This window comes from Chenopodium album, chromosome 25, assembly GCF_948465745.1.
Source record: "Chenopodium album chromosome 25, dcCheAlbu1.1, whole genome shotgun sequence".
Classification (NCBI taxonomy): domain Eukaryota; kingdom Viridiplantae; phylum Streptophyta; class Magnoliopsida; order Caryophyllales; family Amaranthaceae; genus Chenopodium; species Chenopodium album.
This window is the reverse complement of record NC_137858.1, coordinates 21,724,229-21,743,579: the sequence shown is the minus strand read 5'-3', so window position 1 is coordinate 21,743,579 and position 19,351 is coordinate 21,724,229. Positions and strand designations below refer to the sequence as shown.

Sequence of the window (19,351 nt, the reverse complement as noted above, 5' to 3'; positions counted from 1 at the left end):
GGTTAGCAAGTAGGTTTATGCAAAATAGAAAATCAAATTTGTAACAAAACAAAAAGAAAATAAAGAAAAATGAGAAAGAAGTGCCCTTTTCCTCCCCTAGAGTGCTTCGGTCACGATCTTGGGAGCTATAAGTCAAAACAAGGATCAAGACATGCATAGCTAAGGATCCAAATGCGCCACACAACAAAGTGATGAAGGCTAGAACAATGTTACCTCACACGGGATTATAACTAAGAAAATACCAACTAAGGGTGCCAAATCTACTATAGAGAGCAATACCATCTTACTACCACATACCCGTGAACTAGGGCTTCATGGATTCCTAAAAGTTCTTAGCCCGGCTACCTTAGCATGTAATATCCTATAGTCAACCAATGACACTCTCAAATCGTGCAAACATTAACCACTTAGGAAGAAAGGCATTCAAGAGTAAACAAATCCAAAAGATATAATGTCCAATTAAGAACAAACAAACACAATTTTGCTAAACTTGCCTTGAAGTTAACAAAAATCTTTTTAGATTTCCCAAAAGCATAAAATACATGGAAATGCATATACTCAAGTGCATGACATATATGAATCGACATCCCACCAAACATGATAGAATACCCTCCCCCAAGCTTGAATGAGGCAACATACTCAAACATAAACCAAATATTCCATGGGAGGGGAAAAGGAAGAAATCAATCCAACATTACCATCATGTGTCCTACAAGTCACCAACCATTAGAGAAAAAGCAAGGAAAGATATTACCGGAAATAGGTATAAAACCCGCAAATGAGCCAATATAACCTTTCAAAGCTTGCCAATTCCCTCCATATTAAATACATGCCTTGTATGCCAAATGCTAGCAAATGCGGAATCAAACCTCCTTGATTCTTGATCCAACACCAATGCATAAGAGTATATCGAGTTGTGTACCTAACAGAGAACACAAACACGTCCATGAGAGAAAATCTATTCTAAAAAGAAAAGAAAATTAAAGCAATAAAACACGGGTTACTTCCCGAGAAAGGCTTGCTTAACATCCAAGAATGACCAATCTGGTAAATAACCCGACAAAGAACGCAAAAGCTTGTCATATGCACCGGCAAACATATCAAGAAATAGAGCATACACGATGCTCATATGACAAGCAAACATAAAGTACAAGGAGACTTTATGCTTGAGAGAAGGGGGAAAAGAAAAAGTAAAAGAATCCAAAGAAAAATCAATAAAATAAGAATTAGAAAATTCAAAACTAGACCTAGGAAAAGAAAAGGGAGGAACAAACTCATTTTGTTGCTTTTTGGAAGGTGAAATTCCATCATTGAGTTCAAAAGAAGGGTAATGGGGAGCTAAAGAGATTAGGGGCCCCTCAATCGGTGGAACTTTGAGGATATATGGAAGTGATATAGAGTAAGAAGGAAGGTTGGTAAGCTTTCTTAAAAAGGGGGTGGGGATTGAAAGAATTGGAATGGGTACCTCACTCACAACTTCAATCACACCACCTTGCATTGAAACACAAGCCTTTTCCTCCAAATAGTTCCCTTCTAACTGATGAGTGACATTTATGGCACTCATTTGATCTCTTTTTGGATGAATTTCATTTCATTTTATAACTCTTTTCTTTAGTATTCCTTAGTTTTACTCTTATTTTCTTCATTTTATGCTTTTCATAGTTAGTTTCTCTATTTTGTGCATTTTCTAGTTTACTTGTTTTTCGCTTTTATTTGCTTTTTCTCCTTTGTTTGTAGCTTGTGATTGATTGTCCAACAATTCCCGAGCTTCCTTTCCATGGTTTTTTATTACTTTTCATGCCTTATGCTTGTGCAAAGAGTTTCAAGTCAAGGGGGATCCGAGGAGCAAGCTTCAAGACCTTGGTTGTGCACTTTTCATGGCTTATGTTCTTCAAGAATACTAAGGAAAGTTGTTGCCTACCTTGTCCTTCATCACCATCATCTAGGGTGTGTGCACCTCATGAGCTAGGACAAAGAGAATAGAGGAAGTTACCCAAGCAGGTGCGGGCGCACCAGAGGGGTGTGCGGCTGCACATGTGTCGAGTGCGGCCGCACATCAGGTGCGTGCGGGCGCACCCAGCTGGGTACGTTTCCCGTGCGCGCCTCTCTCTCTCCTACGTGCGACCGCACCGACGTGGGTCTATTTTTGGGCGTCATAACCGACCTCATCTTTGTATGTATAGTTATTTCCTTCTATTTTTGGCTAAGAAATTCATTAAGCAAAATTAGATCTTAGTTTTTGATTAGAATTTTAGAGAGAGAAACTCAAGAATTAAAGAGAGAGAAACTCATGGTTTTTGGTTGATTGTTCAAGAATTCTCCATTGTAATTGATCTTTTGATCAAGTTTGTAAGGATCTTTCATCTTTGATTTCAATACAAGTTTGTTTTTAGTTGATTTCATTTGTTTTTCATATTATTGTTGATTGATTGATGTTTGTTTGATGTTTGATTGAAGTTTAATTGATTGTTGATTTGATCTTTGATTTCTAATATGTTGATGATGAAATTGATGATTAGTGTAGTTTTGATCTTAATTTCTATGGCTAGTGAGTAGTTTACTAGCTAGGGTAATGGTGAAGCATGTATGAGTGATGGATTAGAGTAATTTGGGGAAAATTAATGGAGTTGATGATATGATTAAACTTGGTTGATGATTCATGTGCATGTGTGTAATTGATTGAAGCTTGTCCATCTTTAATTGTTGCACTAGATTGCATTGTAAGCTTGCTATGATACGGACCATTGATTAGTGACTTGCAATTTCTCGATTGAGGTATCTTGTGACGTTTCCTAGTTAGTGTTTAGTGTAGTTGGCGCTAGTTAGACCTCTAAGAGAAATATCTTGGTATGCTCTTTTGGATACATGTTTGATCTTCCTTCATATCACTTGACTTAGTTAGTTTAACCTCCCAAATTACCCTACTCTATTGCAATTACATGTGGATTCATTCCCCTAGTGTCTTTTATATTGATTTTATACAAGTTCATTGCATTGATTAGCTCTAGCTCTAGTTCTTACTATAAACCCCGCATTTGACTTCGGAGTAGCTTGACTTTAGGCAATATACATTCAATTTCCATTCCTTTGGGTTCGACCTCGACTTACTACTATACTTCCATAGGGGTTTGTTGAGTTATAAATATTGTTTGATTGGGTGGGGAGGTAGCCCAACGACCTACCGTTTCCGCGCCCATCAAAATGGCACCGTTGCCGGGGAATGGTGTTTTGAGTGCATATTGGTGTTTAGTCTATTCCACTATATTTGCAAAATACAAAAAGATTTATTCTTTAGGCTACACTTGTAGCCGTGCTACTAATATTTTCTTTGAGTTTTGTATGCATAGGTCCCGAGATCGTTCAATTGTTCCCTTTGATCCGGAGATTGAGAGAAATCTCTCAAGGAGGAGAGTAGCTAACAAGTCATTGGATTATAGTTCTTCAAGCGAAGAAGAGATTGAACAAGAGCAAGTCATGGGAGAAAATCCGAGAGTTGCCTTGAAGGAATTAGGAGTGCCCGGTGCATATAGGTTTGAGAGCGGCATAGCTCCACCTACAACACCGGCAAATGACTTTGAAATTCGGCCGGCAATGATCACCTTAATTGAGAGGAGACAATATAGTGGGGCTAAGAATGAGAGCCCATTGAACCATCTTAAGGAGTTTGAAAAATATTGCAACACAATCAAGGTCAATGGAGTTTCTCAAGAGTTTATCCGCCTTAAGTTGTTTCCTTTCTCTCTCATAGGAAGATCTTTGGAATAGCTAGACAAAGAGGTGAAACCCAATTCTTTGAGAACGTGGGATGATGTCACAAAATCTTTCTTGTCCCGTTTCTATCCTCAAAAGAAGACGGCGGAGGCAAGGGCTTTAATTCAAGGGTTCAAGAAAAAGCCAAATGAAAGTCTCTATGAAGCATGGGAAAGATTCAAGGAGTATCAAAGAGAGTGTCCTCACCACAGAATTCCAACATACCAAGTGATCTAAATCTTCTATAGTGGTTTGAGTCCTCAAGGCAAGTCATGCCTTGATGGAGGGGCCGGTGGTCCTATCATGAACAAGACCGAAGAAGAAGTTGTGGACATTATTGAGGATGTGGTGACCTATTATAGAGATTGGCAAGATGGGGAGAGAGATTCTTCAAGCAAGAAATCTTCATTGTATTCGGTGGACCATCTAAATGCGATCAACAATCTTTCCTCTCAAATGACAAACTTGGGAAAGGAGGTGACCGCAATCAAGGCCAAGTTGGAGAGTGTTTCTTCCTCTTCTCAAGCTTCGAATCTTCACTCCCAATTTAAGGGGAGAGGTACTTCTTCTAACTCTCAAACCCCTCCCACTTCACATAATATGCCTATGGGTTGTTTGTTTTGTGATGCATGTGGATCATATGATCATGACTCTAGAAATTGCAATAATGAATGTATTGATGAGTTTGATAACAATGTGTGTGAGCATGTGAATTATGTGTCTAACAACAATGTTCAAAGGTTTGATAATCAAAGAGGTCAATGGAATAGGAATTACCAAAACCAAGGCAATTTTGACACCTATAATCATGGTGGTGGTTATAGGAATCAAGGGAATCAAGGTTCTCGTGGTAACCATAATAACCAAGGTTATAGTGGCCAAAATCAAAACCAAAATTATGGTAATCAAAACCAAGGCTATGGAAATCAAAACCAAGGTTATGAAAATCATAACCAAGGTAATGGTAACCATAATCAAGGTGGTGGTAACCATAATCAAAGATATGGTCAAAATCAAAATAGGGGTACTTGGAACAATCAAGAAAGGGGCAATTTTCAAAACAATGCTCAAAGAGGTCCCCCACCCGGATTTGTTCCAAAGACTCAAGGTGAAAATTCCTATTCACAAACTTCTCCTAGGACTAATTTGGAAGAATTGATTGATAATCAAACCAAGATCATTAACACCTACATGGCGGTTAGTGATAAGAAGTTCAATGAAATGATGACTCACAATAAGATGCTTGAGACTCAAATAACCCAACTAGCAAATACTCTCAAGGATTATGCTAGTCCTTCTTCTTTACCTTCCCAAGGTGTTGAACCGAAGAAACCCGTGTATTCTATTACCACTAGTGGTGGAAGTGACCTTAGTGAGGGAGTTTCTTGTTCAATGGAGGGAGAAGATGAGAGGAGTGCTTTGGAGAATGAAGTTGAGACGGTTGAGTCCAAGGAAGTCTATTGTGAGGATGAGGAAAAAGAAGAAAGTGTTGTTGAAAAGATTTGTAAGGAAGAGAGATTTCCCGATCTACCTTACCCCAAAAAATTCCTAAGGTTTAAAATGGATGAGCAATTTGGGAAGTTCCTTAAGTTCTTAAGGAAGTTCATGTTTCCACACCCTTTACCGAGCCAATTCCCGAAATGCCTAAGTACTCTAAGTTTCTTAGGGAGATTCTAGAGGAGAAGGAAGAATGTAATAAGGGCAATTCGGTGGAAGGAGGGAAGTGTTTTAGTGCTCTTGTCCATGGCGAGCTTCCGGAGAAAATGGAGGATCCGGGAAACTTTTCAATTCCTTGCAAGATCAAGAAAATGATGTTTGAGAATGCTCTATGTGATCTAGGGGCTAGTGTGAGTATCATGCCTTATTCGGTTTTCAAAAGACTTGATCTAGGTGAGCTTCAACCATCCAATATAACCCTTCAATTGGCCTATCGATCTATCAAGATTCCTAAGGGGAGAGTTGATGAAGTCCCTCTTAAGATTGGAGAGTTTGTTTTTCTCGTAGATTTTGTGGTTTTGGAGATAGAGGAAGATGAACATATTCCAATCATCTTAGGGAGACCTTTCTTAGCTACTTCGGGAGCTTTGATAGATGTGAAAGGAGGCCGCATTACTTTGAGATGTGGTAAGCAAGAGGAGAGTTTTAAGTTGAAACCAATGCATGAGTCTCTATCTTTTGTGCAAGATATAGCATGTGCTAGTCTTTCTCGTTCTATTGACAATGTATGCATGGTTGATTCTTCTACTAACAATGCTCTTGAGAATTTTGATGATGTTTTTGCAAGTTTTGATAGCATGAAGGTTAGTGAAGAAGAAATTGTGATTCCCAAGCTAAAGGATGAGAAGGAAGTTGAGATTCCAAGTTGGTTTGAGCTTATTTCTCAACAAGAAGAGAAAGTTTCTATGGTTATGGATGTTGAAGTTCCATCTACATTGAACAAAAAGCCGAAGAAAAAGGCTCGTGATTCAAAGAAGTTGAGAAAAAGAAAGAAGTTGAGAAAAGAAAAATGTGAATTTGAGAAGAATTCTATGGAGATTTCATCAAGCAACAATGAGAGGTTGCTTAAGATTGAAGAGGATTTTGCTCTTTCAACTACCTTAAAGAAGGTGGTGTTCTTTGACCCTCCATGATTTGGAGGAAGGGTCGAGCTTAGGACCTTAAGCAAGCGCTTCCCGGGAGGCAACTCGGAGATTCTAACTTTCCTTTTTGATTTTTGAGTTTTCTTGTTTTTGTTTCTTTTATTACTTTTTCTTTTCTTTCACTTTTCTACTTGTTTGGATTTTTAGGATGAATTTTTCGGGATTGGATTTCTTCAAGAATGCATGGTGAATGGAAGGTGTTTGCGGCACTTATCATGAATGTGTTCGATTCTGATCAAAATTTGAGGTAAAAGGGGTAAGAATTTAGAGAGGTAAGATAGGAAATCCATGTTTTGAAAGTTGGAGGAAGTTGATACTTAGTGAGTTTCTGAGGTGAGCACATGAATCTTTAACTTTGAGCTCTCTAAAAATGTTTTTAGCTACTGCCTATGGTGTTCCTCATCACCATCATGATTCATGTGCGCACCCAATTAGGCAGTAAGTATCAACGAAAAGAAAAAAAAAGGAAGAAAAGAGGAAGCAGCAGTGTGCGGCCGCACACCCATCAGGTGCGGGCGCACACGCGTCGTGTGCGGGCCTACACCTGCAAGGTGCGGCCGCACCTGCTGGGCCGTGCCTCCTTTTATTTTCCTCCTTCTTCTTCCTCTCATTTCCTCATTTCACCTCTCCTTCCTCATGACATTACCTCCCTCAAACCCTCCTCTTCGTGCGCACTATACCTCCTCACTCACCATCAAAATCCTTCAATTCTTCACTAAAATCACTCCATTTTCATCTAAATTCACTCACAAACCTTCCTACACATCAAGTTCCTCACATTTTGACCCAAATTTCACTCATTCTCTCTCCTACATTGGTGAACGAAAATTTGGGGCTTTTGTTTGGGATTGAAATTGGTGGCTCAAACTTGGTCAATCTTGCATCTTGTATGGTATAATCACTTATCCTTGCTTTAATTTTGTCAATTATATCATAATTTTGCTAAGATTGAAATTTTGTATGAGCATGAATAGTGTAGTATGGGTTTTGTGATTTTTGATGATTGATTTTGATATTGGATGTGATTTTGTGATATTTGTTGATTGATTTTGCATAACATTGTGTTGTTTGTTGGTTTTGTAGCAATTTTCATCATCCTTGATTGATAATTTGTGAGTTTGAATTTTGGAAATTGGGTAGTAAGTGTTGATTGTTGGTATTGGTTTTTGGTTGTTCTTGGATTGATTGAAAGAAGTTATTCTTGGATAATTGGTGTATGGATAATTGGTGTATTTGATTGGATTGGAATTGATTTTGGTGGAAGAAAGTGTGAAGTTGTGAATTGGAGAATTTGGTAGTAAGTTGTGATTTTGGTGTGGTGTTCTTTGGTTATTGGTATTGCTCTTTGATTGTTGTTGGTGACTTTTCCCTAAACCTCAAACATGTCTAAAATCCTCAAGAAATTCACCAAAAAGAGAAAGACCGATGTTTCCATTGAGGAAGCTCGCCCAAGTACTTCTTCTAGGCCTAGCACTTCTTCTAGGCGAAGTACATCAAACCCCTCCTCTCAAACACGACCACCCACCTCTCTTCCCAAAAAGAAAAACTTCACAAATGAACAAAAAACCTTCTACCAACAATTGAAGGAAGAAAGAACCCTTAAACCAACCCGCCACTATCTCCAACGTGATATGGTTAAATTGGGGATAGATAATGATGTGAGGTCCTTGCTCTTGAATCTGCGAATGGGGTCTTTCATCAACCATGCCTACCGCACCTACAAGGAGCTAACGTTGGAGTTTTTGGCTACCTTGGAGCTTGTGCCCTTGGGAGGGCAATATAGGGTGCGTTTCCAAATTTTCAACCACTACTTTGATCATTCTTTGGAAGAGTTCAACGTGGGTTTTGATCTTAGAGGCCGGAGCACGGGAGAGATTCCATGCGGGGGCATGGTGACTAGGCTTTTGACTCGCTCCGCCTTGACCAATATCTTCCCTTTTGCAAGGAGATTGGAGACAACACCACCCTATACCTCGACTTGAGGCAATTGGGTCAAATTCAATTCATCTCCAAGAACTACGAAGATGGGAGATATGAGTGGTTAAGGCACAATGAGCATTGGTGCTTTTTGCCTAACCTCTGATTGACTTCATTGGGCCGGATCAACACCGACAACGTTTGGCATGTCCCTAGGTCTTTTTGGCGTCCCAACTTCGACTCCGATGAGGATGATGAGTGACGCGGGTGCATGGAACTTAGTGGAAGAAGTGGAAGACATGCCACGTGTCATGAAACGAAGTAGGGCCAAGCTCCTTGGAGGTCACCTTTCGGGGCTAACCATCATCACACTTGAAGACAAGAAGCTTATAAATATATGATTCAACTACTTCATTCAGCCATATCTCCTTCGTTACAAGGAAATTTTAGGTGATTCAAGTAGGAGGTAAAATTAGAGTTCAAGAGCTTTCCCACGACTTGTCACATGCCAAATTTGAGCGAGAAACGAAGAAGTTATGAACGTTTGAAGTTGAGCTGTCCAGGAGCAGGGGAAGTTCGGCCGAACCTACACTGTGGTTCGCCCGAACCTTCCAGGCAGTTTCAGAGCTGATTTTTGCATCTTTGCAGGAGTGGCCGAACTCCAAAAGTTCGACCGAACCTACCCACAAGTTCGACCGAACTTACCCAGAGTTCGGCCGAACCTTTTTCCGTTTTCTGTCAGTTTGTGCGAACTATTTAAGTTGTTTTGAGACGTTTTTGCATATTAATTTTTGTTGAACTTTGTAATCAAGAGACTTTCTCTCTCTACCATAATCTTTGTGATTATCTTGCTTTCTTTGTGATTGCATCTCTTGTAATCTTTGTGGTTACACCTTAATCTTAGCTTTACTTGGTGTTGGCTTTGATTAAGACCCCTATTTCATCTCTCTTTGTGAATTTGAGATAGGTTATCTTGGTTTGTTGGTTTGAACTTGTTGTTACTTGATTTCTCCTCCCTTTTACTTGTCTTTCCTTGGTTATTTCATATCATTTGGTATTAAGAGCCTAGGTTATTAGCCTAGAAAGATCCTACCTTTTTTTATTTCTCTTTCCCCTCTCAAGAGATCTCATCTTTTCCCACAAAATTTGAAATTTTTTTTTCTCAAAGATACAAACTTTCTATCTTGAAACATGGGTGATGGATACTATTATGAAGATGATGAAGGTTACAATGAAAACTCTAGATTGGATGCTCTAGAAAGGAAGTTTGATAGACTTCTTGAGGTCTTAGAGAATAGAAGAAGTCCTAGAAGGAGGAGGAGCCCTAGTGAAGAAGATGACTCTCACTCTCCTCACCGGAGAAGGGAACACCGCCAACGACACCATGAGGACAACCGTGACCGAGACATCAAGTTGGAATTTCCGGACTTTGAAGGTAATCTTGATCCCAATGAATTTCTTGATTGGGTTAGAAGTATGGAGAATGTGTTTGAATATAAGGGTTATAATGATGAAAAACGTTTCAAATTGGCCATCCTTAAACTCAAAAAACATGCTTCTTTGTGGTATGAGAACTTTAAGAATCGTAGGAAGAAAGATGGAAAATCAAAAATCACTTCTTGGGAGAAATTGAAGAAACATATGAACAAGGATTTTATGCCTAGAGATTATTTGCAAGATGTTTATCTTAAATTGAACTCTCTTAAGCAAGGAACTATGTCGGTAGAGAAGTATACTAGGGAGTTTTAAAAACTTTCTATCATGAGTGGAGTTGAGGAAGCACCCCGGAGCATAAGATTGCTAGGTATATTGGTGGTCTTGAAAGAAAGCTTGGGAAAAAGGTTGATGTGCATGCCCATGGAAGTTTTGATCAAGTGGTGCAAGTGGCTTTGAAGTTTGAGAAGTATGACAAGGTGAGTAGTGCTAGTGGGTATCCTAAGCCTACCTTCAAGAATTCTTTTGCTCCAAAGGGTGAGGCAAGCAAGCCCATTGTCAAGGATGACAAAGGCAAGGCTCCTATGCATTTTCCTAACAAAGATGATCACAACAAGAGATGGGAAATCGAAAGACTTGCTACAAGTGTAGAGGCTATGGACATTTTGCTAATGAGTGTCCAAATAGTAGAGCTATGATGATTCGTGAAATGGATGATGATGAGTACGAAGATGATAAGAGGGATTTTGGTGACCCTATATATGATGAGGAGGATGAAATTGTAGTTGACGCCGATGAGGGTCAAATCCTTGTAGTGAGGAGAGCACTTCGCTCCATTTCCACCCCTTTAGCGGAAGAGCAAAGGGAAAACATCTTCCAAACTCGATGCACCATCAAGGATCGGGTTTGCAATCTTATCATCGATAGTGGCTCTTGCACTAATGTGGCTTCAACAACATTGGTGAGCAAGCTCAATCTTGAAACTACCGATCATCCTACTCCCTACAAGCTTCAATGGCTTAACAATCACAATGAGGTGAAGGTAACGAAACAAACTCTTCTTTCTTTCTCAATTGGCAAGTTATATAAGGATGAGGTGCTTTGTGATGTATTGCCTATGGATGCTTGTCATGTATTGCTTGGTAGACCTTGGCAATTTGATAGAGATGTGATGCATGATGGAAGAAAGAACACTTATTCATTCATGATAAATAAGAAAAAGATTGTACTCAACCCCTTGTCCCCCACCATCAAACACAAAGAACCCTTGGGTACGGGAAACACAATCAAAGAGAACCTTCTCATTGGGGAAAATGAGATGGGAAAGGAGATAAATCAAGGACACATTGTCGTTATTTGTCTTCTTAGGGAAACACAAGAGAGTGAGCGAGAGAACCCAATCCACCCCCTTGTCAAGGAAGTATTGGTTGAGTACCATGACGTTTTCCCCGATGATCTCCCACTCGGTTTGCCACCTATTAGGGGAATTGAACATCAAATAGATCTTATTCCCGGATCACAACTTCCTAATAGACCGGCTTATAGGTGTACCCCCGATGAAGCAAGAGAGCTTCAAAGACAAGTTGGTGAGTTGATTGAAAGAGGATTTGTAAGGGAATCCCTTAGCCCTTGTTCGGTTCCGACTCTTTTGGTTCCGAAAAAGGATGGTACATGGAGGATGTGTGTGGATAGTAGGGCCATCAATAACATCACCATCAAGTATCGCTTCCTTATTCCCCGACTTGATGATATGCTTGATGAGTTACATGGTTCCAAGGTGTTTTCGAAGATTGACTTGAGGATGGGGTACCATCAAATTCGTATGCATGAAGGAGATGAGTGGAAGACCGCTTTCAAGACAAAGCAAGGCTTGTATGAGTGGCTAGTTATGCCATTTGGGCTCTCTAATGCTCCTAGCACTTTCATGAGGCTCATGAATGAGGTACTTTGCCCTTTTATTGGTAAATTTGTTTGTTGTGGTTGATCGTTTTAGCAAGATGGCTCACTTCATTCCTTACCATAAGACCGATGACGCTTCTCATGTGGCTACCTTGTTCTTTAGAGAAGTGGTGAAGCTTCATGGCATTCCAAAAAGTATTGTGTCGGACCGTGATCCTAAGTTCTTGAGCTACTTTTGGAAGACTTTGTGGAAGTTAGTGGGAACCAAGCTCTTGTTTAGTACCTCTAGTCACCCTCAAACCGATGGCCAAACCGAGGTGACTAATCGTACCATGTCCACCGTTCTCCAAGCTATCATTAGCAAACACATGAAAGATTGGGATCTTACGCTACCTCAAGTTGAATTTTCTTACAACCGCTCTCATTGCATAGCTACCGGGAAAACACCATTTGAAGTAGTGTATGGTTTTAATCCCCGCCTACCACTTGACTTGTTCCCAAGTATCCCTCAAGAGGAGTTGAGCTTTGAGGCAAAAGATAGAGTTGAAACGATGAAAAGGCTTCATGAAGATGTCAAGAAGAGAATTGAGAAGACAAATGAGAGTTACAAGGCAAGGGCAAACAAATTCAAAAAGCCAAGGGAATTTAATGTAGGTGATCTTGTGTGGCTCCATCTTCGGAAGGAAAGATTCCCGGCTAAGAGAAAGAACAAGCTCATGCCAAGATTCGAAGGCCCCTTTGAAGTTGTGGAAAGAGTTGGACCTAATGCTTATAATTAAGAAAACATTTTTGGCAACAAAAAATGTCGTTGCTAAAAAACCTTTGTCGTTGCAAAAAATCACTTTAGCAACAACTTTTGTCGTTGCATGGTCGTTGCGCGTGTGGGCGTTGCAAAAAAATATGACAACAACTTTTGTCGTTGCTAAAACTCTGTTTTACACAACGACTTTTTTTGTTGCTGAAATAATGTCGTTGCCATACATTGTATTTCATGATATAAGTATACTCATTTATTAAAACGATAATTGTCGTCGCTGTAAATGCATAGTTTTTTCACAACAACATTTGTTGTTGCTAAAACTCACTATATTGTTATAATCCTATGCATTTACAGCAACGACAAAAATTGTTGCCAAACATTTTTTTTCAATAAATTCATTAAATATGTAATATTTCAAATAAATTGAAAAGGTATTAATTTAATCATATCATCCGAAAATTACCTCCAAAATGTAGCATTTATATCATTTCAACATTCATATCCAAAATATTACATTCATCGTCAAGATTTTCCCAATATATATCCTTTTTCAGACTTTTTATATCCAAAATAAAACTAACCATTATCCTAACTAGTTATATCAACCATCATCCCAAAAAGGTACATCCACCTTTGTCACAAAATATTACATTATCATATGAATATATCTAAGCTAACACATTCTACCATTTACCATCACTTTCTCCAAAAGCATTCTCCTACTATGTACTCATCTACATCAACAACCTGCAAGTGCACAAGTACATGTGTAAGGGTATATAAAGCAGTATCATATGATTATAAAGAGATATTTAAGATTAATCATGTGCTATTTCAAACATCCTTATCAATTTGATGGAGTCTAAAAGAACTTATAAAATCTAAGGACAATAAGGGGAAAAAAAACAGTACCTTGAAATCAAAATTAAATTAATTTTAATCGTCAGGTAAAAATTTTATAAAACATATAATTATTATCTCCAAGTAAATGGTCTATGACAACATTTTTGAAATATATTTTACCATGTACCTTTGTTTAAAAATTCTAGCAATAATTCTTCCTTCATTGCATCCATTGCATGTTGCATATCAAGCTTTTGTTGTTCTAGTTGCCTTGATGTTGCTTCAACTGTCTCTTGTAGCTGTTTTTTTGTTTGTTCTTGAGTCTCTTCTAACTCTTTTATCCTTTCATCTTGCTCTTGAATCTTCTTTTGCTGCTTAAGGTGTTGTCTAGTTCCCTTACTATAACCACGTAACGATGTACCTTTCCCACGAAAGTAACCAGATCTGGGTTTCAAAACATCCAAAAGAATCTCCTCTTATGTCATCGACTCCCCATGAGTAGCAACTGCAACTTTTAATTGGTCCTAAAATGTGCATCAATTGTTGAAGTAAATAAAATTATTAATAAGATTTGTTGTTGGTTTCAAGAATGATATCATAAAAACAATATATTTGTAGCAAGTACCAACTAATACATGCTGTAAATAACTCTTTTAAATTGCACTTACATAAATTTCCTTAGAGCGAGAATCATCAGCCCACTGAAGTTTTCCTTCCTTATTTTTTGTTGTGTGCTCGAAAAGCCAAATCACATCAGCTGATGGTTTTACACCATTGTTTTCACAAGTCTAAAACAAAAATACTTCATTTTAACCAAGATTTGGGATTAAGTAAATAAAGTCGTATATTATTAGTGGCCAGGTTAAATATTTACCAATACATGTTCAGCTTCTGCAAATGAATTGTTGCTAGTAGTGTGCTTAGTTCTTTTCACAGAAAGACGATTTCTTGAATTTCTTTCACTCATTGCCTACATGTTCATTACAATTAAGATGAAGCGACAAAATAATATAAATTTTATTTACATGACATAGTATAGTTTTTACCTTAAAAGGTTCAGAGCTAAATCGTTCCACACAATGTTTCCATTGATTTTGAGGTAAATCTGGTGGAGGATTTTTTAAGCGCTCCTCATCATTTTGTCCACACCCTCCATTCTTATAATAGTAGTGCAATCGAGATTTCCATAACCTATAAAGACGTTGCATAGTTTCAATGGCAAAAGCTTGCATCTTAATGTAGGAACTACCTTCTTTAACTTGAAACTTTTCCTACAAAAATATAAACTAATCATAAGAAATGAAATAATAAGACAAGCTCTTTGTTAATACAAACATGGTTCAATAAAGAACAAAATTACCTCAATTTCCTTCCACATCACATCACCAGCTAGTCCAAGAGCTTCTTTCCAACTCTTTACATTCAATGGAGCCCTTGTCCTCACGACACGACCACACTCATTCACAAAATGACGGGCATTTTCACCGATAGCCCAGTCAATGTCATCTGGAATGTACACTTGTAATTTGGATTTTTTCCCTTTGATTTTCATATCCACTACATAGCTTTTGTACTTTCCCCTTTCGCCTCTTTGCTTCACCTTGCTCGTCGCTATTACCATGTTTTGCAATTCAAATCACATTTTCCATTCAAAATATTTGGTCAGATTTACATGAATGTCAGATTACCATATTTTCAAGTTTACTTTTCGTTTATACTAGTTGATTTTTATTAAAAACTTTACAACGTAAATATTATTTGTAGCTAGTAAGAAAGCTAAAAAGAGAAAACTTTCTCACAATAATAATATGTTTATTTTACCTTCGCCATCTCGTGTAGTTTCTCCATTAACAACTGAGTGTATCGAACCATTATTCCCTACTTGCCGACGATTAGCATTTTCACCAACTCCTCTATTTTCTTCGTCCCTTCTAATAGGTGGATCCAGAGCATTTGTTGCTTCCAAAGTCATGTTCATCCCTCCTACTAAATTGGTCGTTCTTTTCCTTTTGCTTGATGTACCAGCTTTATTTATAAAATAAAGTTATTAAAAAGACATGAAAACATAATAGCACAGTACAACAACAATTTTTTAATTATACCTGGAACATGTGGTGATATACACCCCTCTGACTCATTTTGAATTTGATTTTCATTGGAAATCATGTTATCATCATGTGTTTGACAATTCTCTAAATGAATCAAGGATCCCAAGGCATTTTGGTTAGGTAAGTCACAATTCCCCATACTTTGAATTTGATTTGAAGAGCTCATTGACCTTCTTGGTACATTATAATTGCCACCATTTTGTACCAAATTTGAGGATCCCACATGTTCTCCTACCACATTTGAGTAAAGATTACTTCCTGCTTAATTTATAATCAATGTAATTAGAATAATGAAAAAAAAACAATGAAGAAAATAATGCATCAAACCTAATGATAATACAATTTCAGAGTAATCCATTTACCTTTTCCATCTTGTTTTCGATTACACACATTTTTTCCACCACCTCTTCCAACCATTCTTTATAATTTCCTGTTTTTGCATAAACACGTAATAACATTAGTTTAGAATACATTCTATACAAAACTCCATCCATTAACTAATATAGAAATCTGTAAACTTATAGTGGTATACACATGATGTAAGTATAATATTAACGTATATACGACAAAAAAGCAAATTTCATACACTGAAAAAAAAAGAGAGAAAGAAAGATAACATATTCAATTTTACTCTTGTGATGACTCCGAACTAAACTCTTCCTCTTCACTTGTATCTTCTAAAACTTCAATATCACCATCATTGATAAATTCATCATCTTTACCAATTTCCTCAATCGCTTTTCTAACTAACTTTAGAACACTAGGTTCTCTCTCAACCACAAAAGTATTTGTTGCTAATGAATTTATAAGAAAGCTATCATTCCCAGTCTTGAAGCTTTGGCATTCAACTTGATTTACATCAACCTGCTGATATGCGTCCACATCTACACCACCTTGGTCATTCTTATCATTGTTTGGCATATCATAAAGATCTCTGGGTTGGGTTTTGATAACAAACTGCCAATCCTCATTTTTCGGATCTTGTACGTAGAATACTTGTTCAACTTGTGATTCTAAAACGTACACTTCTTTTGTTTTCAAAGAACCCCTTTTATTTACACTTATCAGTCCATGATCATCCACTTTGTATCCTTTTCCAAGGTGTTGTACATCAAACCATGCACATTTAAAAACAATCGTACGATTCCCACCCGGATACGAAACCTCAAAGATGTCTTTTAACACACCATAATATTCTTTGTCTGAAATATCATCTCCACGTACCATAACTCCACTATTTTGAGTTTTCCTATTCTCACACCTATCATGTGTATGAAACCGAAAACCGTTAACTATATAAGCAGCATAGCGCCTCACAACTCTAGAAGGAAAACAAACTAAATTATATATGTCTTCATCAATGTTCCCTTCTTCATAGAGTTTACGCACCTATTTGAAAAAAAAATAAGAATACCAGGTTAAAAATTATCATGCATTAGATATGAAAACTTAATTATATTCTCTATGAATGAACACTTACACGATCATGAATCCAAGTTGCAAATTGCATCTTGTGTCTTCGTTCCACATTTCTTGGATCTTCTCTGTCCAACATTAATTTGTGTTCGCTGGAAAAAAATATATATAATATAATGTAAATAATAAAATATAAAAATTTACAGATTAAAATGATTATTTTCAACACTTACTTAACAAAATCAATAAGCTCATCGGAGTTTAGTAGATTGTACAAATGGATTTGATCACATTCTTCAAAGCTAAGATGTCGCGGTGCCCCTTCTCCTAGTGCATGACCAAGGGGTCTGAAAATATCTAACTTGTTTCTCAAAGTAACATCATTCAAAGTGTCATCATCATTTCTCCCTTTCCTATTGAATTTAGTGTCAATATCACTCATATATCTTGAGCAAAATGTTAGACACTCGTCTGCAAGATAGCCTTCTCCAATGCAGCCCTCTGGTTGTGCTCTATTTCGAATGTACTTCTTTAAAGTTCCAAGATATCTGCAATTATAATTACAAATGAAAATTGAGTCTATATATAGAAAGAAAGAAATTTCTAAAAAATCAAATAGATGTCCTACCTTTCAACTGGGTACATCCATCGATACCGGATAGGCCCTCCGATCTTTGCTTCAGCAGCTAAGTGAACCACCAAATGCACCATCACATCAAAAAAAGCAGGAGGGAAAATCATCTCGAGCTTGCACAATGTGTAAGGAATTTGTGCTTCCAGGGTGTCCAGTTCCTTTATTGTTATGTTTTTTGAGCAAAGGTTTCGAAAAAAAGAGCTAAGCTCAACTAAAGGCTCATAAACTTCCTCTGGCAGGAATCCACGAGTTACAAGAGGAAGAAGTTGCTCAATAAAAACATGATGGTCATGACTCTTCATGCCAGATATTTTCTTTCCATTGTCCCTGACACAACGTGAGATATTTGATAAGAAACCATCAGGTGACTTAATTCCAGCAAACATCTCACAAATTGCAGCTTTCGCAGTTGAATTTACTGTGTAGGATGCTACTGGAACTCGTACTTTATCTCCATCCAAACTAAGGTGGAGCTCATCTCGAATACCCATTTTCATCAAATCAATTCGAGCCTTTACCGTGTCTTTTGTCTTACCTCTGATATTCATCAAAGTGCTTAAAATATTATCAGACACATTTTTTTCGATATGCATGACATCTAAGTTGTGTCGAATTTGCAATTTTCTCCAGTACGGTAGTTGGAAAAAAATGCTTTTTTTGTGCCAACCATATAAGCTATTCGAAGCATCCCATTTTCTTTTCTATCCAGCAACCTTACCAAATGCTGCTTGCTCAAATCGATTAAAACAACTTAATATTTCATCACCAGTTAACGGAACAGGTGCATTCCCTCTTTCTTTTTTATTATCAAATGATTTAGCATCTTTTCTCCATTTATGATTAATAGGCAGCCAGCGACGATGACATATATAACAACCTTTACTCATCAAGGAAGTGCGCTTGGTATCCTTATGGCAGGATGGGCAAGCATAGTGACCTTTAGTACACCAGCCCGACAAATCAGCATACGCAGGAAAGTCACTAATAGTCCATAAAACCATGGCATGCATATTAAAATGTTGCTTAGAATAAGCGTCATAAGTTTCAACTCCAAACTCCCAAAGGTCCTTCAGTTCTTCAATTAAAGGTTGAAGATAAACATCAATATTTATTCCAGGACTCGTGGGTCCCGGAATGAGTAGAGATAAGATGAAAGAATGAGGCTTCATACATATCCAAGGAGGTAAGTTGTAAGGAATAAGAACAACAGGCCAAATACTATGTTGAGAATTATCAAAAGGTTGGAAACCATCACAAGCTAATCCAAGTCTAACATTGCGTGCATCTCTGGAGAATGAAGTATACTCCTCATCAAATGATTTCCATGCAGCAGAATCAGCTGGATGCCTCATTACCTCATCATCCACCCTTTCTTCTTTATGCCATCGCATATCTTTTGCGGTCTTTCTTGACATATATAACCTTTGTAATCTGGATTTCAATGGAAAGTGTCGTAGCACCTTGTGTGGCACTTTTTTCGTTCCATTACAAGCACCTTCAGGAACATTCTTGTATCTAGGTAAGCTACAAGTAGAACACTTATCTAGATGTTCATTTTGTTTCCATTAAAGAATACAATCATTTTTGCAAGCATCAATCTTCACACACTCAAGACCTAAATTGGAAATCAATTTCTTTGCCTCATAATATGAATCAGGAAGGTTAGTTCCCCATGCTTCCCCTTGCAATTTCAGTAAACTATCAAAAGAGCTATCACTCCAGTTATTTAAAACCTTCAAATGCAGCAACTTTACTATATAAGACAGCTTTGACATTGTTGTGCCATTAGAGGTCAATGGCTCTTCATATTCTTTCAAAAGATGGTAAAACATTGCTGCATCTCCAGTTGGTTCTTCATTAAATTCATAGTCATTTAGATGATCCCCCTGCATACCAGGTACCCCAAATGCATCTTCTAACATATGAACTCCACTATCATCACTTTCCATTC

The 19,351-nt window shown here is 37.7% G+C and overlaps 1 protein-coding gene and 1 non-coding gene across 2 annotated transcripts; both read right to left on the bottom strand.

Moving 5' to 3' along the window:
• Positions 1-3,859: 3,859 nt before the first annotated feature.
• Positions 3,860-3,965, bottom strand: LOC145615802 (small nucleolar RNA R71). Its single transcript, XR_014107391.1, has one exon. It is a non-coding gene; the product is annotated as a small nucleolar RNA R71 (small nucleolar RNA).
• A 9,130-nt stretch (positions 3,966-13,095) lies between these two features.
• On the bottom strand, positions 13,096-14,871 carry LOC145613875 (uncharacterized). The gene is made up of 5 exons (XM_081668914.1): positions 14,603-14,871; positions 14,289-14,513; positions 14,117-14,212; positions 13,911-14,030; positions 13,096-13,146 (listed from the first exon to the last, which is right to left on the bottom strand). Exons 1-5 carry the CDS (start codon positions 14,861-14,863, stop codon positions 13,096-13,098), a joined length of 753 nt encoding a protein of 250 aa, XP_081525040.1. The 5' UTR covers positions 14,864-14,871.
• Between the last annotated feature and the right edge of the window lie 4,480 nt (positions 14,872-19,351).

Excerpts from the sequence above, each read along its gene's own strand:
- LOC145613875 (XM_081668914.1), bottom strand. The coding sequence starts at position 14,863 with ATGGTAATAGCGACGAGCAAGGTGAAGCAAAGAGGCGAAAGGGGAAAG. Across the intron at positions 14,213-14,288 it reads TTAGCTCTGAACCTTTTAAG|GCAATGAGTGAAAGAAATTC; the intron begins GTAAAAACTATA and ends ATGAACATGTAG. Across the intron at positions 13,147-13,910 it reads CTCGCTCTAAGGAAATTTAT|GTTGTTGATGTAGATGAGTA; the intron begins GTAAGTGCAATT and ends GTGCACTTGCAG.